This window comes from Mesoplodon mirus (assembly GCF_964341445.2).
Source record: "Mesoplodon mirus genome assembly, chromosome: 5".
NCBI lineage: Eukaryota > Metazoa > Chordata > Mammalia > Artiodactyla > Ziphiidae > Mesoplodon > Mesoplodon mirus.
The window spans coordinates 152407198-152429641 of NC_138980.1; the positions used below are offsets into that span (position 1 = coordinate 152407198).

At 39.5% G+C, this 22444-nt stretch overlaps 1 protein-coding gene and 1 long non-coding RNA gene across 2 annotated transcripts in view; one reads left to right on the forward strand and one right to left on the reverse strand.

Annotated features, from left to right (window-relative positions):
• The window catches only part of LOC309805543, a 116194-nt gene that overhangs the window by 9119 nt on the left and 84631 nt on the right, over positions 1–22444 (forward strand). The window lies entirely within an intron of this gene.
• On the reverse strand, positions 1994–3873 carry LOC309804443 (uridine 5'-monophosphate synthase-like). The gene is made up of 2 exons (XM_082621766.1): positions 3709–3873; positions 1994–3647 (listed from the first exon to the last, which is right to left on the reverse strand). Exons 1-2 carry the CDS (start codon positions 3857–3859, stop codon positions 2347–2349), a joined length of 1452 nt encoding a protein of 483 aa, XP_082477892.1. The 5' UTR covers positions 3860–3873; the 3' UTR covers positions 1994–2346.

Consider the following 22444-nt stretch of genomic DNA (forward strand, 5'->3'; position numbering starts at 1 on the left):
CAGCCTGACGGTACCTCTGCACGTTCCCAAGAAGTGGGCGCAGGGCTTGGCAGAGAGACAGAGCCTTTGTGTGAAGGCAAAAATGGTCTCTTCTCAAGCATATGTACCTGCGTGCTGAGACATAACAATTTGGCAAGAGAAGAGCACTTCAGTTTAGTTCCCAGTCACCCCCGGCCCTGTTGTCCGGGCACCTTGGGGAATACACCCACCTCACAGGTGTACCATCAGCCTTGCATTTGTGTGATGCTGAAGGCACCCAGCCAAGGGAAGAGTGAGGGCTTGCTGGCCAAGCCCTGAGTCATGTGTCTGGAGCTTCTTACCTTTGTGTAAGAAGCACAAATGTGCCTTATGTGCCAGTGGCCCTGGGTCTACGTTGTGTCATTCTCTAATGACCCTATAAGGTAGGCAGAGATGGGTTTCCTGTGAAGCTAATCTTTCCCAAGATCCAGGGAGGGGTTCAAGCACTGGTTCATATGGTCATATTTTGCCACAAAATTTGCAATAATAAGGTCACTGAACTGTAATCGCTTAAAACTATCATCATAGCAACTTTTTATAGACAGGTACAATTATTATCTCTATTTTATAGCTGAGACACAGGAAGGTTAATTAGCATTACTGTTAAGTGGTAGAGCTTGGATTTGTTACAAGTTGACTGATGCCAATGCCAGAGGATCATGGAGAATGTGTATATTGTTCCCAAGGGAACGAAGCTTCCAGGGGAATCCTACCAGTGGCTATTCATTCTTGCCCCCAATTCTCTAAATATCATAATAAATGAGAAACATCTTTAGATGTTATTTTAGTCAGAGGAGACTGATAAGAGGAAGAGAACAAACCATCAGACCAGAGGTCAGACCAGAAAGATGCAGTGGTCACTGTGAAGCCAGCCCTAGAGGTTGGCAGCCCGGCCACGCAGTCATTGTGACTAAGGAGAGTGATAGGTCTTGTGCCTGTTGTATCATTTAATGCACAGTCTAAACCAAACACTGTGGTCTGCCTAAAACCTAACTTTATCTTCTCCTTATTGGACAGTCTAGAGGTGAGTGGTCTGGGTAGAAGGCAGGTCTGACATGTTAAATGCATGGCTTCCAGGAGTGCTCCAGCCATCACCTTTCTCCACCTGGAAGGAAGGAGGAGTGAGACTCCCTTTGGTTCACATGTAATCACATGGTCCTATCTAGCTGCTTGAGAAGCCGACTCATTAGTCTCTGTTTAGGCTCAGGGAAAACCTGGAGGTTCTTTTACTAAAATGAAGAAGAGAAGATGGATATTGAGAGACTATTAGCAATATTTACCAACACCCTGAGGCCAAGAAGGGTTTGACTTAAAAAAACTGTGAGGCCTGAGATCTGTGGGCGCAGTGTGAGAATTAATATGAACTGCAGGGCAAAGAAGGTGAGCAAGAGTGAGGGACAGACCTTACCAGGAAGTAGTAATGAGATACAGGCTGTACGGGGCCAGGAGAGAGTGGAGCACAGACACAGCAATGGCAGCTGTTTCAGGGAACTTTCCCACAGTTGTGGGCTCTGATAAGATGACAAGAAAATGCACAGAGAATACATATGAGAGTCATTTCTGTTGACTCACAAGAAGACTTGGGAGACCCAAGAAAAGACCCCTTCATTCAGAGAATGAGGAGAAGACAGTGAAGAAAATGACAAAGAAGAGAGAGATTGAGACTTTTTTAGTCTCTGACTTTACCAATCCCTCAGTGGGGAATGATTTACTATTACACAAGAACACATGGATGGTAACCACAACTTTCCTTTTTCTTTCTCAACCAAGGTTCTGGAAAGAGTTCTATTGTGGGACTCCTTATCTCTACCTTCTCAGCTTTTCACCATCCCAGGGAAGCAGTCGCTGTTCTGGCCTCTAGGGGTATCATTATTGCCCAATTCAACAGATTCTTTGCAACTTTACATAGTGTTTCTCTGCATCATTTAATCTAAGTGATTGACCCTTCACTTCTTTTTTTTTTTTTTTGGTTTTAGCCTCTTCATGACCTAAAATTTCTGTCTCACGGCAATTCAAAGAATCAAAAAGTCTGATCTAGAGAAGGGGGACTTCCTCAAATGTGGAAGATTCTAACAGGACAGGGCTGTGATTGCTTAACCAACATCAGTCTCAATAAAACACAGCTTGAAAATGAACTGATTATAGTGATAGTGCAGTGATTATAAGTCACCGAATATTTCCTGTGTGCTGTGGTAACTCCAGAAGTCATTCCACACAGGACCCATGGAAGAATCCAAGCAGTATTAAAGGCTGCTTATTATTTCAAGCCAGTGGCATCTCAGGAGACTATGTATCTTCAAGGCCTTCACAAAAATGTATCCAAGACACTCAGACAGCAAGTCTACTCAAATAAGCTTCCCAAGCAGCTTTTCTGTATGTCTCGGCTGCTTCCAGACGATTAGCTGATGTTGTTATGCCCCGGCCCACAATGATGATATCAGAACCTCGTTTGCCAATCACTTCTTGTGGGCTGTTGTATTGCTGGCCGAGATTATCACCTCCTGCTTCTAACTGAACTCCTGGAGTCAAGTGAAGAAATTCTGGTTTCATGCTTACTCGGGAGCCAGAAATAAAACCAACCACAAATTCAGAATGCTCTTCAGCCATTCTCACCGCTGCTTCAGTGTAGCTCCCAGTGGCCAAGGAGCCAGCAGAGCTCATTTCTGCAATGAGTAAGCATGCCCGGTGCAGGGGCAGGCCTACTTCTCCCAGGCCTTTCACAACTCCTGAGCCTGGAACCACATGAGCGTTTACTAGATCTGCCCAAGAAGCTATTTTAAAGACACCACCTTCATACTGCTTTTTTACTGTGTTTCCTATATCTGCAAATTTCCGGTCTTCAAATATTAGAAACTCATGGCGTTTTGCCAGAATGGTTAACTCCTTCATTACATCCAGAGTAAAATCATTCAAAATATCTACATGAGTCTTGAGCATGCAGATTCTGGGTCCTAAAGCATCTGCTAGCTGCAACAGCTCTCTGGACTCTGAAATATCAGCAGACAGGCACAGATTGGTTTCCTTCTTTTGCATAAGCCTGAGAAGCTTTGATGCAACTGGGTGGATCCCAGGCAGCTCTGCACGTGCACCAAAGCTTAGTTCTTTGGGTCCTTTCTTTACAGAAGGGAGAGAACCATTATGATTAGCTGCCACAAAAACATTCTCCTGAATAAATCTCTTCACTCTCTCGACCATCTCAGCATCAATTTTTTTCTGTTGCTCAAGAATCTCCAGCATTTTGGACAATGTATACACTGAGTGGAGACGAATCCCATGCGCCTGCAAATTGTCCTTTCCTCCTTGCTCTCTGTCCAGCAGCACTATGGCATCAGTGACCTTCAAGCCCTCCTTCTGAAGAACCTCAACAGTTTCCAAAACACTGGATCCACTGGTGACAACATCTTCAATGATCAAACAGGTTTCTCCTGGATTAATAGCTCCTTCTACAAGACGCTTAGTACCATAATCCTTTGTTTCCTTCCTTCTAATAAGCATTGGAATTTGGTTGGTTGAACAGATAACCGTGGCCAATGGTAAAGCTGTATAAGGTACTCCACACACAGTATCAAAATTGATCCCTGCATTTTGGGCAGTTTGGAATAAAATTTCTGCAACCTGGCAGTCCAGTGGTTAAGACACTATGCTTCCACTGCAGGAGGCACGGGTGCAATCCCTGGTCAGAGAACTGACTCAAAATACGGGGTCGAGACACGATGCCCCGTAGATCGATGTACAAGGGGGAAGAGAGCCCGCTCTTCAGCACGAAGTTCCCAAACTTGAAAGCCTGCACGTCGTACAGACCCATTACCAATGACTCCAAAGCTGCAACATCGGCCGCCATCGTCTCCCTCTCCCAGTTCGACCCGTCACTTCTTCATACTGCCTCTTGTCATAATTTCTGGGATACCAGGTTCTCCTAATTCTCCCTGGCTTCACTTTCTCATTCCCCTTCTCCCTAAACAACTCCTCCTCAGGCTGATGTGTTAGAAAGAGTACGTTGGCCCCCTCAAGTCTCACTGCAACCTCCTCCTAGGTTTCAATGGCTAGATAGCTGAATAGGGCTAATATGACATGTCCCCAAGTCCTGTGCAGCTAGTGGTTCAGACATGTTCTAGATTTTTCCAATCAGGTGGATTCACATGGAAGCCTGGGGAGAGACATAAGGAATCAAGGAAGCTTGGAGAAGAATCAGATCAAGGTATTTATTGAAATCTTAAGAAAGTCCATAACTCTAAAGTAGGTTAAGAGTCACTGCTTTACAGTCTTCCTAGAAAATGCATCCACTCTCAGGTTTCAATTTCCTTGTGTATGTAGATGATTTCTGTGTCAGTCACCAACTGAGGCAATAATGCTGCATATCATACCATCATGAAGTCCAGTGACTTGCAATAAGAACTTCTATATTTTTTTGCCCACAGCTCTGCTTCAGGCTGCTGGTCACCTGGGCTTGGCTTCAGGCTTCAGCTGGGTTCAGTTTTGCTCTGTGTGTCTTCACATTCTCTGTGATAGACAGTTACTCAGGGTATGTTCTTCCCATGGCAGATCACAGAAGCCTAAGAGAAGCCAAATCACACAAGCACATTTAAAACTTCTACTCTCATCATGTCTGCTCACATTTTTTGGCCAAAGAGATTCACCTGGTCAAGCCCAAAGTCTGTGTGGTAGGGCGGTATACTTGTCCTCCAGGGGAGAAGAAAGGGGATTCATACTTTCTAAAAATTAATCAAATTTATCTCAACTTCCAATGTAAATACTGAGCTTAGAATATTGCTCTTGGGCTCCAGATGTGAGACATCTTTTCTGTGCTGATGCTGCTTCCAAGGCTGCCCGCAAAGATGACCATGTCCTACCTACTGTTTAATAACTGCCAGTTCATAAAATAAAGCAGGAAAAGCTAAAAAGATTGAGTTGACTTCTGCAGAGAAAGGATGTTCTAGAGAGGGGCTAGGACCCATGTGTGTGGACGACTAAAGATTCCTTTAAATGGGGATGGAAATTTAACAATCAAAGCCTTTAGTGACTGGGAATTTCCTGGTGGTCCAGTCGTTAAAAACTCCATGCTTCCACTGAAGGGAACAGGGGTTTGATCCCTGGTTGGGGAACTAAAATCCCATATGCCGTGAGGTGCAGCCAAAAAAAAAAAAAGGCTTTGGTGATCTAATTTTTTCTTTTCTCTCTCACAGTTCCCCCTCTTGAACCTTCAACTCTATGAAAAATACAACAAACAAAAACAAACCCCACTAGAAAAGAAAGAAAGGTCTTGTATGAATACTGATATATTGTTGGAAAGAAATTAAATCTCTTGCCATTTAAAAAGATATAAAGTCAACAAGCAGCCTGAAATAACTTTTATTATATTACTAAGTTTTCAAATTAATCACCCAAATTAAATGTTAAAGTATGATGAATTTTTCATCTGGAAATGCATCTGATTTTGAGTATTTTTTTTTTTCTGAAGAGAGAGATAAATAAGGAAGTTCCGAAGGCTCCCACCAACATTTTCTCAGGGTTTCTGCTAATGTGCATAATTGCTTTAGATGAAAACATGAAACCTCTGGAATAAGCTCTTTTTAGACAATCTATTAAAAAAATAGATGTATTCCTTCTTATACAATTGACTTTTCCCAAATCAGTCTTACCACTTAAGCTGAATCAGGAAAACCCCTGACTCAGAGGTGAGAGCAACCCATGCCCATGAAAATTAGAAGTCATGGAGGAGCTTTCTGTGAACCAAGGGTTAAGATATCTAGGATGAAGGCCCGTTAGTCTGTGGCCAAGTTTGGTGTCTTTACCTTTTCAAGGGACTTCATGTGCCACCCATCAGAGGGATGAATTTAATTCTATTCTCTAGAGACTACGTCCATCAAAACCACCAAAAGTCCCCAGCTTCTTACCTAAGGGATCTAATCTTATTTTTTAAAGCTTTGTATTATGGAAAATTTCAAATGCACACAAAATTAAAGAAAAATGATATCCAAAACCCATGTTGTCATCACCCAGCTGAGACAAGTATCTACTCCTGGCCAATCTTACACCATTTCTATGTCTAGTCACTGTCCTCCATTCTACTTGACAACTTTGAAGCAAATCTGAAACAATTCTATCATTTCAAATGCAAATATTTTAGTATTGTCTCTAAAAGACAAGGGTTCCTTAAAAAATCCAATATCATAGTCAGGATCAATATTATAGATTAAGTAAGCATAATGCGTAGCAGAGCAGCTCCCTTGCTGTGATCTATTGAAAGTCAGCCCTTGACACAAGGGTTTGTAAAAAAGAAGGAAATAATAATTAAGAAAAGAAAAATAAAAAAAGAAAAAGAAATTAAAAAATAAATAAGCATAATGTATAAATTGCTATTAAGGAGCAAAGTTGTTTTTTGGTAAGACACTACTTACAACTGTTTCAAATAACTACAACAATCATTTTCTATGGGTATCAGAGCGTAAACCACAGAGGCATTAATCTATAAAACTTAGCACTGAACATATTGTTTCAGCTACTGTAACTGGAACCATTTGATTCTATTTATTTTAAATAAATTCAAAACAAGAGGTTTCCTGCTCAGTTGCCAGTTTGTTAAATTCTACCTATTATTGTTCTTGAATACTTTTCTAGGGAATTATCCATCTTGAGAAAATCGTGTGTTCCCCAGTATCTTAGTTGAAATGTCCTTTGAGCTCTACATTTTCCTGCAAATCAACTTTCTTTTCTCCTTATACATCAGGATACATTTTCACGCTGGTTTCACTAGCCAGCCATCAAACTTTGAGGGCTGTCGCTGTAGCATTCTATTGTTGCCTTTCCAACAAGTTTCAAATTTTTTAACTCCAAACCATTTAATACTGTTTTTTCTTTCTTTCTTTCTTTCTTTTTTTTGGCTGCACCACGGGGCTTGCAGGATCTTAGTTCCCCGACCAGGGATTGAACCCAGGCCATGACAGTGAAACCGCTGAGTCCTAACCACTGGACCACCAGGGAATTTGCCATTTAATACTATTATCATCAGCATTTCCCAAGTGGCTTATCGAAGATAAGGTGATGGTGGTGGTGTGTGTGAGTGTATAGTTGGAGAGGTTCAGGGTGATCAATAGCACTCCCATTTGAGCCCTAAGCATCAGAGGCTTGCCAACTAGTTTAAAAAATCAACATTGCAAATTTTCATTGCCATGATACCTCTTTCTTGTTTTTCTTTAAAATTATTTGACCCTTATTGCAATAGCCTTTCAGAAATTATGAAGAGGTTGACATGTGCCTTTATAATGAAGAAATGTGTCTTAACACTGCTTTCTGAATCTCTGTCTGCCTTGCTGGTCCACTCTAACACCATGCCTTTTGCTGTACTTAATTCCTTGTCTTAGTTTGTTTGGGCTGCTATAACAGAATAACATAGACTAGGTGGCTTATAAACAGCAGACGTTTATTTCTCATGGTTATGGAGGATGGGAAGTCCAAGATCAAGGTGCTGGCAGATTCAGTGTCTGGTGAGGATCAGTTCCTGGCTTATAGACAGCTGTCTCCTCACTATAACCACACATGGCAAAAGGGACAAGGGAGCTCTCTGGGGCCTCTTTTACAAGGGCACTAATGTCATTCTTGAGGGCTCCACGCTCATGACTTAATCATCTCCTAAAGGCCTTATCTCCAAATACAGTCATCTTGGGAATTAGGTCTCAACATTTGAATTTTGGGAGGGACACAAACATTCAGTCTACAGCATTCCTATTCCCTCAAAGACCTCCAACCTGCTTTCCAAAACTTAAAGTGGAATACTTGATATGCCAGTTGTGTTGTGAGGTTAATGGGTGATAGTGGCTTAATAGGTTGCCTGTCTTGGAAATACCTTCATCCCAACAGATTACTTCTGGGGACAAAACACCCTGATGTAAAATACTAAGAATGATAACAATGCCATGTTTTTATCCTCTGGAACAGATAGGAGTTGCTGAGTTAATATTAATATTTTTTAAATGATTAAAAAAAACTTACTTTAGCCTTGTCCTAAGCAATAATATCTATGAAACCACTGCTTTGATGTACTAATCATACTTTCATACACACTGATATAAACACATAACCATTAAATTTTTTTAATCCATCTTTTCATTCTCTTCCTCTTTCCTTCCTAAACAATTCAGTCCTAAAGTGATTAGATATGACAGAGCAAGATAGAGTCCATGGTTGGGGGGTCCGGGAGAGACCTGGTGGTTCAGAGTGGGATGTCAGGGTCTAAGTAGGGTTAAGAAGGTGTTCATATGAAGGCTGAAGTGGGAGAGTCATAGCTAGGGTAGGGTAAGGAAGGCATCCCCAGGGAGGGTGGTGTGATGTGGGGTGTGAGAGCTCCAGCAGGGTGAGGAAAGTGTTCTTACTAAGGTTGGCTTGGCATGGAGAGTCAGAGCCCAAGCAGAGTGAGTTGAGAGTCTGTTCTAAGGGACGGCCTTGATCTTGCATGGAGAGTAAGAGCCATATCAGGGTGAGGGAGATGCCCATGTGTGGTGGAAATGGGAGACTGGTTAAATATTTTGATCAAATAAGGAAATCAAGGATGATAGAAACCATGTTTCTCACTGTTGGAGAAGCAATTAAAAATCTGGAAAGGGAGCAAACTAGAATGAACTCTACGGTGTTGGATTGGAAATGAGTGTATCAGTGTGAACTCATGGTTTTCTCTATATATAAATAGGTGTTCGATACATTGATAGATATATATTCCCTAGCTCTAACCACTCAGAGGGCCCAGGAGCATTGATATCCCAATAGCAATGAGCACCCCTAGTACTTAGGTCTTGGCTTCTAAATACCATCTTCACTAAATAGAACCAGGACTCTTTGAAGAAATAACTAATCTCATGGTGGTTGGAGGGAGAGTAAAAGGTAAACCTGGGACACCTTGTTGCACCAAAAAGTTAGAAAACACTTGAATGGTAGGCTTGAGTAGGCTTCCACTAGCCAAATCAGGGATAATCTGAAAAATAAAATAAATAATGATAGCATCAATTATAAACCACAGAATAAAATTTTTAAAATGAGTGTAAATAAATAAATGAATAGATTAAAAGTTTGATAAGGAATGATGTATTTACATATTTTCAAAATACCTTTCTAGAAAATACTTATGAATTACAAATGAGAAAAGTGTAACTATATGGTGGAGGAACCTGACAGATATAAAGAAGGGGGCAAATGGAAATTGTGTGTCCATCTCATAGGTAGGATTCCATGAGAAGCATTACTTCTGTGATAGTCCTGACAAAGATGCAAAGTATGAACTTAAAAATGAGAATACATCAGGAAAACCAAAACTAAAGGCTATTCTGAAAAATAACTGGCCAGTAATCTTCAAAAGTGTAAAGGTCATAAAAATCAAACAAAGATTCAGGAACTATTGCAAATATAATGGAGACTAAAAAGACATGACAAATGCAACACATGATTCTGGACTAGATCCTTCTGCTGTAAAGGGCATTTTTGGGTCTATTGGTGAAACTCAAATAGGGTCTGAGGATTCAGTGGTAATAACATATCAGTGTCAATATTCTGATTTTGGTGGTTGTATTTGTTTACATGGAAAATGCCCTTTGTAGAAAACATACCAAAGAAGTTGGTGGTAATGGAGCTTCAGGTTGGCCACTGACTCTTAAATAGTTCAGGAAACAAATGTTCTTCCTCCTGTACCTACAGTTTTTCTGTAAGCTTGTGAATATTGCAATAATATTAAAAATTAAGGACATTAATCCCCATTTTCCCTGAAACTGTATTGTGAACAATGGGTGGTCTGTGGACAGTCCTTTGCTGAACCCTGGCCTGGATGAACCTTTGGTGAACCCTGGACAGTCCTTTGGTGAACCCTTCCCAGCCAGAGTCTTACCATTTCCCCACTTCCCTGCTTGCATCCACTTTCCCTATGCTATGGAGTGGAGTGAGGGGAATGAGAAGTGGGGAGAAGGGAGAAGAATCACAATCACAGTGTCCTGGACGCTTTTGACTACACTTGTAGTTTCTCTCTAGGATTCTGCTCCCCAGGACACCCCACTCCAGGAGTGTATCCTGTCTCTCGGATATCTTGAAGCAAAAACAAGGTTTAGAATCACCCTCCTAGGGCTTTCTCAGAGACTGCTGGAGACCACTGCACATTTTACAATCCAAATGGGGCAAGAGAGAGCAGGAGAGGGCAAGCTCGAAGGAGTCACTCAAGAAGGCAAGGTGACTTTCTGGGACAGGATCAGACTCACTGTCCCATGCCTGAAGCATAGAGCAGAGGCAGAGACAGGCAGAGAGAAAAGAATATTGGTGGCCAGAGGGCGTGCTGGTGACTATAGCAGATGCAGTTCTTGCAAGGCTCACAACTGAACATATCTAGGTCCGGTTTGACTGGTACCTTTGGCATCATTCAAGTGCTTTCCCAAAGAGATGGTCTCTCTGGTTTTCTTAGAAGATGATGAGAGTCCACACCTGCCATCTCAGCTGCTCACAGACCAGGCAGCAGCCACTTCAGAAGTGGCTCTTAGACAGCAGGCTGGCCAGAGAACTCCATTAGGACACTCAGGCTTGGCATCTGTCTGCTCTGTGCACTCCTCGAATGCTTCACACCATCCCACCTCCAGATAAATTACAGTAAGTCCCCTACCTACGAACCTTCAAATTGTGAACTTTCAAAGATGCGAGTGTGCATTCACATGCCCAGTCATGTAAGTTAGTTCATGTGTCTGGCATATATTGTCACGTGCCTGCATCCTTTACAAGTGGTAGCACTTTTGTTTACTTTACTGTACTGTATAGAGGGAGTACAGTAGTACAGTATCTTTATTTCAAGCCAGGATGTGCAGAAGCGAGCATAGAAGCAGTAGTGATGTAGCTGGTACAGAATTACCCAGACATCACTGGCTCATTTTTTTCAAGAGGGTAGATAGAATTGAGTCCAGCAAGGAACCAGAATCTGTGCCGTCAACATCAGCTGTGAGTGAAATTGCAGCTTGCCCTCTGTCTCCTATTGCTGACAATCCTTCAGCTCTACCATCTCCCACCTCCTCTCCCTCCTCCAGTCAGTAACTCTTCTTGCCTGTTCACTTGATTCCAGCCCCTGTTTGCCAGTTGTTGTACTGGACTACTGTACTTTTCAAGGTACTGTACTGTAAGGTTAAAAATGATCAAGAGGGATTTATTCCAGGGATGCAAGGAACCTTCAGTGTACACAATTCAATCAATGTGATACACCATATTAACAAATTGAAGAAGAAAAACCATATGATCATCTCAATAGATGCAGAGAAAGCTTTTGACAACATTCAACACCAATTTATGATAAAAACTCTCCAGAAAGTGGGCATAGAGGGTACCTACCTCAATATAATAAAGGCCATATACGACAAACCCACAGCAAACATCATTCTCAATGGTGGAAAACCAAAAGCCTTTCCTCTAGGATCAGGGAGACGACAAGGATGTCCACTCTTGCCACTATTATTCAACATAGTTTTGGAAGTCCTAGCCACGGCAATCAGAGAAGAAAAAGAAATAAAAGGAATACAATTGGAAAAGAAAAAGTAAAACGGTCACTGTTTGCAGATGACATGATACTATACACAGAGAATGCTAAAAATGCCACCAGAAAACTACTAGAGCTAATCAATGAATTTGGTAAAGTTGCAGGATACAAAATTAATGCACAGAATTCTCTTGCATTCCTATACACTAATGATGAAAAATCTGAAAGAGACATTAAGGAAACACTCCCATTTACCACTGAAACAAAAAGAATAAAATACCTAGGAATAAACCTACCGAGGGAGACAAAAGACCTGTATGCAGAAAATTATAAGATACTGATGAAAGAAATTAAAGATGATACAAACAGATGGAGAGATATATCATGTTCTTGGATTGGAAGAATCAATATTGTGAAAATAACTATACTACCCAAAGCAATCTACAGATTCAATTCAATTCCTACCAAATTACCAATGGTATTTTATACAGAACTAGAACAAAAAAATCTTAAAATGTGTATGGAGACACAAAAGACCCCGAAGAACCAAAGCAGTCTTGAGGGAAAAAAACGGAGATGGAGGAATCAGGCTCCCTGACTTCAGACTATACTACAAAACTACAGTAATCAAGACAATATGGTACTAGAACAAAAACAGAGATATAGATCAATGGAACAGGATAGAAAGCCCAAAGATAAACCCACGCACCTATGGTCAACTAATCTATGACAAAGGAGACAAGGCTATACAATGGAGAAAAGACAGTCTCTTCAGTAAGTGGTGCTGGGAAAACTGGACAGCTACATGTAAAAGAATGAAATTAGAACACTTCCTAATACCATACACAAAAATAAACTCAAAATGGATTACAGACCTAAATGTAAGACCAGACACTATAAAACTCTTAGAGGAAAACATAGGAAGAACACTCTTTGACATAAATCACAGCAAGATCTTTTTTGATCCACCTCCCTAGAGCAATGGAAATAAAAACAAAAATAAACAAATGAAACCTACTGAAAATTAAAAGCTTTTGCAAAGCAAAGGAGACTACAAACAAGACAAAAAGACAACCCTCAGAATGGGAGAAAATATTTGCAAATGAAGCAACTGACAAAGGATTAATCTACAAAATATACACACAGCTCATGCAGCTCAATATTAAAAAAAACAAACAACCCAATCCAAAAATGGGCAGAAGACCTAAATAGACATTTTTCCAAAGAAGACATACAGATGGCCAAGAAGCACATGAAAAGCTGCTCAACATCACTAATTATTAGAGAAATGTAAATCAAAACTACAATGAGGTATCACTTCACACCAGTTAGAATGGGCATCATCAGAAATTCTACAAACAACAAATGCTGGAGAGGGTGTGGAGAAAAAGGAACCCTCTTGCATTGTTGGTGAGAATGTAAATTGATACAGCCACTATGGAGAACAGTATGGAGGTTCCTTAAAAAACTGAAAATAAAATTACCATATGACCCAGCAATCCCACTACTGGGCGTATACCCAGAGAAAACCATAATTCAAAAAGACACATGCACCCCAGTGTTCATTGCAGCACTGTTTACAATAGCCAGGTCATGGAAGCAACCTGGATGCCCATCGACAGACAAATGGATAAAGAAGATGTGGTACATATATACAATGGAATATTCCTCAGCCATAAAAATGAATGAAATTGAGTCATTTGTAGAGACGTGGATGGACCTAGAGACTGTCATACAGAGTGAAGTAAGTCAGAAAGAGAAAAACAAATATTGTATATTATTGCATATATGTGGAACCTAGAAAAATGGTACAGATGAACCGGTTTGGAGGGCAGAAATTGAGACACAGATGTAGAGAACAAACATATGGACACCAAGGGGGGAAAGCGGCAGGGGGGGGGTGATGGTGGTGTGATGAATTGGGAGATTGGGATTGACTTATATACACTAATATGTATGAAATGGATCACTAATAAGAACCTGCTGTATAAAAAATAAATAAAATAAAATTCAAAAACAAACAAAAACAACATAAGTACATCTAATAGATTCCTGATACATTTGATTATGTGGAAAACAGTATGGGGTGGGATTTTATAGTTGTTAAATAATATGGAAGAAATGAAACAATTAAACCAAAGAAAATTTGAAGAAATCATTGCGGGGAAAATAAACCCAACAAAGTTAAAGCCCTACAGGAATGTAAATATTGTAATGTAAATACCAAAATAAACAGCTCAGAGTAGAGGATGACTCTGGGGGGAGTAAATGGGGGTAGAGAAGGAAGCATGGAGCTTCTGGGTTTTGCTGTTTTTATAAGTTTTGTAGTATCATTTTATTTTTTAAATCGTGTGAATTATCACTCTTAATAAAGCTAAAAATTGATTTTTAAAATGTTTTCTTTATTTTTTGTGTTCGCTTTTTATGTATTATTTGTGTGAAAAGTATTATAAACCTATTACGGTACAGTACTATATAGCCGATTGTGTCAGTTTGGGTACCTAGGCTAACTTTGTTGCACTTATGAACAAACTGGACTCATAAATGTGCTCTCAGAACGGAACTGGTTCATATGTAGGGGACTTAGTGTACTTTACTCCAAAGGTATCTTCAGTTTTCTTGTCTCTGCAGTGGAAACTCTGCTGGATTTAAAACCAGCTCTATCACTAAGCATGTCCCAACATTTCCAGCCCTCAGTTTCCTCATCCGTATAAGTTTCCTCATCTGTATAAGAGATAAGATTTTACCAGAGTTATCTGTTTAAAGAAGGAGGAGGCGTTAGATCAGCCACCTTCCCAAATCAACCAAATGCAAAGGTAAATAACCTATTTTTCAGATAAGCAAGATCTCAAAAAATTTACCTCCCATGAACTCTTTCTAAGGAAACTACTGAAGAGTATGGTCTGCCAAAACAAGGAAGTAAACCAATAAAGAGGAAAGCAAGAAACCCAATCCAAAAGAGATATAAAGGAAATTCCCCGGGTGATAAGAAAGGGATATTCCAAGAAAACAGGAGGTAGTCTTAGAAATCAGTCCACCCAGATAATTGCAGGCCAGAAGGCTTTAGAAGAGTCATCTTCAAGAAGATGAAATTGATGGAGTACTTAATTTGTTTGAATATATCCAGAGGAGATTTACAGGGGGAGTGTTTGGAAATAAATTAGTAATAAATACATAGAAAAATAATCAAATGGAAAAGAAAGACATATATTAACTTTAGGGACAGAGAAACGTGGGTAGAAAAAAGCAATCATAGTATATTACATTGCTGAACTTTATCATTTACGTATAGTCATAATAATACATTTACTGAGTATTGATTTTAACTTTACTGGACCATGGGTGAATGGAAAATGTACTGTGTGTGTGTGTGTGTGTATATGTATGTGTATGTGTGTGTATAAAAAAGAACAACATCTTCAGTCTCTACAGAGGAAAGTTGATGAATAATGTCTAAAACAAATTATCAAAAAGCAGCAACATAAGCATTTTTTTCCAGAGATATGCAAAGAATATATCAAAAGAGTTGAAACTAATCGCCTCTGGAAATGAGAGGGAAGGGTAAGATCTTCTGGTAAGATTAATAGAGCTCTTATTACAGGTTGAGTTCTCTGGAGCTCATTTATTGGGATGGCTCTTAGATCAACAACTTGTGGAAGAGGGCTGAGTGAAGAGCAAAGGGACCTGCTCTTACAGGTCAGCTCCCACAGGGAGATGGCAAGGTGGAGGGTGGATCTGCAAGCAAGCAGGACTAATCATCACATACAGCATGTTTATGCTCGTTTTACAGGGGCTAGAGAATAGTGCCTTCAGCTCTTTTAACTTTGCTTTAAAAAAAAATGATACATTATTCTCCTATAATTTGGTAGCTGTTCTACACTCAAGCAGCCTGCCCTTAGGAAACTCCTCCTTCTACCCCCAAAAGATCTGAGCATTCTTTTAGTGACAGGGGCTGGGGGTTAACTTTAAGTCCTGTCTTTCCCAGAGTTACTTGTCCACAACATTCAAATCACATGATAATATCCTAAAGAATACACTTTAATACACCTATTTAACTGTGGCTGGGCTTTCTTCAGGAATGCAACTTCCAATTCCAGCATTGTTCTTGAAAGGAAATATGATTCCCTTTAGGAGGACAATTCCAAGTACTGACTGATGGTGGCCGAAACCAAGGTCTGCCTATACATGCCTGGTTGAGTGCTGTAAAATGGAAACAAAACAAAACAAAACAAAACACCCCTAACTAGGAAGAAGAAAACAAGGGGAAGAAAGAAGGGAGGGGCTGGAGGCTGTTTAGAACCAGGTTTGAAAGATGCAGTAAACATCAGGGGTATTACAAGGGTCCAGATGGAAAACAGTTTTGTTCATTTTTACATAGAAAGGAATAGAGTAGGGGATGGCTTTATCCCCAGTAGGATGGATGGAGGGATATTAGGTGCGTTAAAGGACAGGTCAGGTAGCCTCCAGGAGAGGCAGGAGACAAGACTGGGGTTCAGGTGGATTACAGCATTTTGTTTCAAACTAAACTGGCTGTACCTGTAGAAGCTGGACAACAGGAGTCTGAGATCAGCCAGGGACTCTGCTTCCAAAGGAACGAGCCAGACTGGGGGAAAGGGATGAAAACTGTGAAGCATGATTTAGTAACACCTAAGGCTGTCAGTCAAGATCAAATGACTCTCAGTGTATTTGTAACTTCTCCCTCTGTGTTTGATTTGTTTGGTAACTTTCCCCATGCTGGGCTAACTTCATCCTTTGAAACAGAGACTGACAAAAGTTGCCACCTGTAGCAGTAGCCTGAGGTCAACTGGGAGGGGCAGATTGGGGAAGACAAGGTAATCTCCTGATTCTAATACGTCTCTCTCATGAGGAGAAAAAATTGTACATATCTTTCCCCTTGATCCCTTTGGCAGGGGTGAGGGAAATGAGTTGGGGTGAACAGTTCAGCAAGCCCAGGGAAATTTTACCACATAGGCCAGGGATAAATGATGGGGATCACCTTTATAGGTACTAAGGATTTTCCCCATCTGAGATAAGTTTCTAAAAGATTTTAAATAGATACAAAATAATATTTTTAAAAATGTGCAGGGTAGCAAAATTATAGTAATGAAGACAGACAAGAGGTTGCCATGGTTTGGTGTTGGAGGGAGGTTGTAACTATCAAGTTTCTTTGTGGTGATGGAACAGTTCTGTATCTTGATTGTGGTTGTGATTACAAGAATCTATACATGGGATAAAGCTTCATAAAGTGTACACATGCAGACACTCACACACTTGTGCATGTACACACACACACAAAGAGTACATGTAAAAACTAGTGAGATCTGGATAAGGTCTGCAGTTTATGTCATAGTATTGCACCAAGGTCAATTTTCTGGTTTTGCTCATTGAAATATGCTTATGTAAGATGATGTCATTGGAGGAAGCTGGATGAAGGATACATAGGAACTCTGTGCTCTTTTTGACGTTTCTATGTGAGTATAAAAAGAAAAAGCTTTTAAAAATTGGGGCGTTGGGCTTCCCTGGTGGCGCAGTTGTTGAGAGTCTGCCTGCCGATTCAGGGGACAAAGGTTCCTGCTCCGGTCCGGGAAGATCTCACATGCCGTGGAGTGGCTGGGCCCGTGAGCCATGGCCGCTGAGCCTGCACATCCGGAGCCTGTGCTCTGCAATGGGAGAGGCCACCACAGTGAGAGGCCCACACACCGCAAAAAAAAAAAAAGGGGGGCGTTTAAAGAGTAATAACTCAAGAGAGATCCATTATCAACCATCCACTTTAAGCAAGAAAGCATTATCATTGTTTCTGGAAGCCTTCAAAGCACTCCTTCTGGACTCCTTCTCTTCCTCCCACTCCTCTGCCTCATCAGAGATAACTACTACCTGGATCTTTATATTCATTATCCCTTTGCTTTTGTTTGTAGTTTTACCTCATACATTTAAACCCCCAAGGAATATGTTGTCTAGTTTTGAGTGTTCTTGAATATTATGTAATGATGCTGCTTGTATTCTACTACGAATTGCTTTGTTACTCGGTGTTTCCTTTCTGAATTCCGTCAGTGGTGAGTGTAGCTTTTTGATTTGTTCATTGGTTTATTCATTGGGAAAACACCATGATTTATTTATCTATTCTATTGTTTACTAATATTTGGTCTGATTTCAATTTTTTTTCCAATTACAAACACAGTTCTGCTATGAACATTATTCTGTATGTCTCCTAGTACACCGTGCAAAAGTTTCTTTAGGGACTCTACCTTGGGGTGCAGTTAATGAGTCCGAGATTTCTGCTACTTTCCTAATTTACTAGATGATGCCAAATTATTTTCCCAAGTGGTGTAACTATTGCTGTGTATTTTCAGTAATATTGGGTATTGCCAGGATTCTTACTTCTTGTATGTATGGTAACTGTAAAATGTTATCTGATCACGGAAGCTTTAATTTATGCATTTTTTCTAATTTCTAGTACAATTGCCCATTTTCTACTTTTTTTAAAATCCTTTCTACAGCCTTCAAGACCCTGAACAATCCAGGTTTGATTCCTCTGACCTCATCTCCCACCACTCTTCTCTCACTCAACCACAGTTACATGGGCCAGAGAGAGTCCAGAAATAAACTCAATCACCTATGGTCAGTTGGTTTCCTTTTTTCTTTTCTTGATATTTATTTATTTATTTATTTATGGCTGTATTGGATCTTTTTTTTTTTAACATCTTTATTGGAGTATAATTGCTTTACAATGGTGTGTTAGTTTCTGCTGTACAATGAAGTGAATCAGCTATACATAAACATATATCCCCAAATCTCCTCCCTCTTGTGTCTCCATCCCACCTTCCCTATCCCACCCCTCTAGGTGCTCACAAAGCACGGAGTTGATCTCCCTGTGCTATGCGGCAGCTTCCCACTAGTTATCTATTTTACATTTGGTAGTGTATATATGTCCATGCCACTCTCTCACTTCATCCCAGCTTCCCCTTCCCCTTCCCTGGGTCCTCAAGTCCATTCTCTATGCCTACATCTTTATTCCTGTCCTGACCCTAGGTTCTTCAGAACCTTTTTTTTTTTTTTAGATTCCATATATACATGTTAGCATATGGTATTTGTTTTTCTCTTTCTGACTTACTTCACTCTGTATGACACACTCTATGTCCATCCACCTCACTACAAATAATTCAATTTCATTTCTTTTTATGGCTGAGTAATATTCCATTGTATATATGTGATACATCTTCTTTATCCATTCATCTGTCGATGGACACTTAGGTTGCTTCCATGTCCTGGCTATTATAAACAGAGCTGCAATGAACATTGTGGTTCATGACTCTTTTTGAATTATGGTTTTCTCAGGGTATATGCCCAGCACTGGGATTGCTAGGTCATATGGTAGTTCTATTTTAAGTTTTTTAAGGAAGATCCATACTGTTCTCCATAGTGGCTGTATCAATTTATATTCTCACCAACAGTGCAAGAGGACTCCCTTTTCTCCACACCCAGCATTTATTGTTTGTAGATTTTTTGATGATGGCCATTCTGACTGGTGTGAGGTGATACCTCATTGTAGTTTTGATTTGCATTTCTCTAATGATTAGTGATGTTGAGCATCCTTTCATGTGTTTGTGGGCAATCTGTATATTTTCTTTGGAGAAATGTCTGTTTAGGCTTTCTGCCTATTTTTGAATTGGGTTGTTTGTTTTTGTGATATTGAGCTGCATGAGCTGCTTGTAAATTTTGGAAATTAACCCTCTGTCAGTCGCTTCATTCGCAAATATTTTCTCCCATTCTGAGGGTTGTCTTTTTGTCTTGTTTGTAGTTTCCTTTGCTTTGCAAAAGCTTTTAAGTTTCAGTAGGTCTCATTTGTTTATTTTTGTTTTTATTTCCATTACTCTAGGGAGGTGGATCAAAAAAGATCTTGCTGTGATTTAGGTCAAAGAGTGTTCTTCCTATGTTTTCCTCTAAGAGTTTTATAGTGTCTGGTCTTGCATTTAGGTCTGTAATCCATTTTGAGTTTATTTTTGTGTATGGTATTAGGGAGTGTTCTAATTTCATTCTTTTACATGTAGCTGTCCAGTTTTCCCAGCACCACTTATTGAAGAAACTGTCGTTTCTCCATTGTATAGTCTTGCCTTCTTTATCAAAGATAAGGTGACCATATGTGTGTGGGTTTATCTCTGGGCTTTCTATCCTGTTCCATTGATCTATATTTCTGTTTTTGTGCCACTACCATATTGTCTTGATTACTATAGCTTTGCAGTATAGTCTGAAGTCTGGGGACCTGATTCCTCCATCTCCGTTTTTCTTTCTCAAGATTGCTTTGGCTCTTCAGGGTCTTTTGTGTTTCCATAAAAATTGCGAAATTTTTTGTTCTACTTCTGTGAAAAATGCCATTGGTAATTTGGTAGGAATTGCATTGAATCTGTAGATTGCTTTGGGTAGTATAGTCATTTTCACAATATTGATTCTTCCAATCCAAGAACATGATATATCTCTCCATCTGTTTGTATCATCTTTAATTTTTTTCATCAGTGTCTTATAGTTTTCTGCATACAGGTCTCTTGTCTCCTTAGGTAGGTTTATTTCTAGGTATTTTATTCTTCTTGTTGCAGTGGTAAATGGGAGCGTTTCCTTAATTTCTTTTTCAGATTTTCCATCATTAGTGTATAGGAATGCAAGAAATATCTGTGCATTAATTTTATATCCTGCTACTTTACCAAATTCATTAGTTAGCTCTAGTAGTTTTCTGGTAACATCTTTGGGATTCTCTATGTATAGTATCATGTAATCTGCAAACAGTGACCGTTTTCATTCTTCTTTTCCCATTTGGATTCCTTTTATTTCTTTGTCTTCTCTGATTGCATGGCTAAAACTTCCAAAAGTATGTTGGATAATAGTGGTGAGAATGGGCAACCTTGTCTTGTTCATGATCTTAGTGGAAATGATTTCAGTTTTTCACCATCGATAATGATGTTGGCTGTGGGTTTGTCATATATGGCCTTTTTTATGTTGAGGTAAGTTCCTTCTATGCCTACTTTCTGGAGAGGTTTTATCATAAATGGGTGTTGAATTTTGTCAAAAGCTTTTTGTGCATCTATTGAGATGATCATATGGTTTTTCTCCTTCAATATGTTGATATGGTTTATCACATTGATTGATTTGCATATATTGAACAATCCTTGCATTCCTGGGGTAAACCACACTTGATTATGGTGTATGATCCTTTTAATGTGCTGTTGGATTCTGTTTGCTATTATTTTGTTGAGGATTTTTGCATCTATTTTCATCAGTGATTTTGGCCTATAGTTTTCCTCTTTTGTGACATGTTTGTCTGGTTTGGGTATCAGGGTGATGGTGGCCTTGTAGAATGAGTTTGGGCGTGTTCCTCCCTCTGCTATATTTTGGAAGTGTTTGAGAGGATGGGTGTTAGCTCTTCTCTAAATGTTTGATCAAATTTGCCTGTGAAGCCATCTGGTCCTGGGCTTTTGTTTCCTGGAAGATTTTTAACCATAGTCTCAATTTCAGTGCTTGTTATTGGTGTGTTTATATTTTCTCTTTCTTCCTGGTTCAGTCTTGTGAGGTTGTGCTTTTCTAAGTATTTGTCCATTTCTTCCAGGTTGTCCATTTTATTGGCATAGAGTTGCTTGTAGTAGTCTCTCATGATCCTTTGTACTTCTGCAGTGTCAGTTGTTACTTCTTTTTCATTTCTAATTCTATTGATTTGAGTTTTCTCCGTTTTTTTCTTGATGAGTCTGGCTAGTGGTTTATCAATTTTGTTTATCTTCTCAAAGAACCACCTTTTACTTTTATTGACCTTTGCTGTTGTTTCCTTCATTTCTTTTTCATTTATTTCTGATCTGATCTTTATGATTTATCTCCTTCTGCTAACTTTGGGGACTTTTTGTTCATCTTTCTCTAATTACTTTAGGTGTAAGGTTAGGTTGTTTATTTGAGATGTTTCTTATTTCTTGAGGTAGGATTGTATTGCTATAAAATTCCCTCTTAGAACTGCTTTTGCTGCATCCCATGGGTTTTGTTTCATCGTGTTTTCATTGTCATTCATTTCTAGGTATTTTGTGATTTCCTCTTTGATTTCTTTAGTGGTCTCTTAGTTATTTAGTAGTGTATCGTTTAGCCTCCATGTGTTTGTATTTTTCACAAATTTTTTCCTGTAATTGATATCTAGTATCACAGCATTGTGGTCAGAAAAGATACTTGATTTGATTTCAATTTTCTTAAATTTACCAAGGCTTCATTTGTGACCCAAGATATGATTTATCCTGGAGAATGTTCAATGAGCACTTGAGAAGAAAGTATATTCTATTGTTTTGGGATGGAATGTCATATAAATATCAATTAAGTCCATCTTGTTTAATGTATCATTTAAAACTTGTGTTTCCTTTTTTATTTTCATTTTGGATGATCTGTCCATTGGTGAAAGTGGGGTGTTAAAGTCTCCTACTCTGATTGTGTTACTGTTCATTTCCCGTTTTATGGCTGTTAGCATTTGCCTTATGTATTGAGATGCTCCTAGGTTGGGTGCATAAATATTTACAATTGTTATATCTTCTTCTTGGATTGGTCCATTGATCACTATGTAGTGTCCTTCTTTGTCTCTTGTAATAGTCTTTATTTTAAAGTCTATTTTGTCTGATATGAGAATTGCTACTCCAGCTTTCTTTTGATTTCCATTTGCATGGAATACCTTTTACCATCCCCTCACTTTCAGTGTGTATGTGTCCCTAGGTCTGAGGTGGTCTCTTGTAGACAGCATATACATGGGTCTTGTTTTTGTATCCATTCAGCCAGTCTATGTCTTTTGGTTGGAGCATTTAATACATTTACATTTAAGGTAGTTATCAATATGTGTGTTCCTATTCCCATGTTCTTAATTGTTTTGGGTTTGTTATTGTAGGTGTTTTCCTTCTCTTGTGTTTTCTGCCTAGAGAAGTTCCTTTAGCA

Bases quoted from the DNA above. Each gene is read 5' to 3' on its own strand.
- LOC309804443 (XM_082621766.1), bottom strand. From the start codon at position 3,859: ATGGCGGCCGATGTTGCAGCTTTGGAGTCATTGGTAATGGGTCTGTAC. The intron at 3,648-3,708 runs GTCAGTTCTCTG...TAGTGTCTTAAC, and splicing joins GTCTCGACCCCGTATTTTGA to CACTGGACTGCCAGGTTGCA.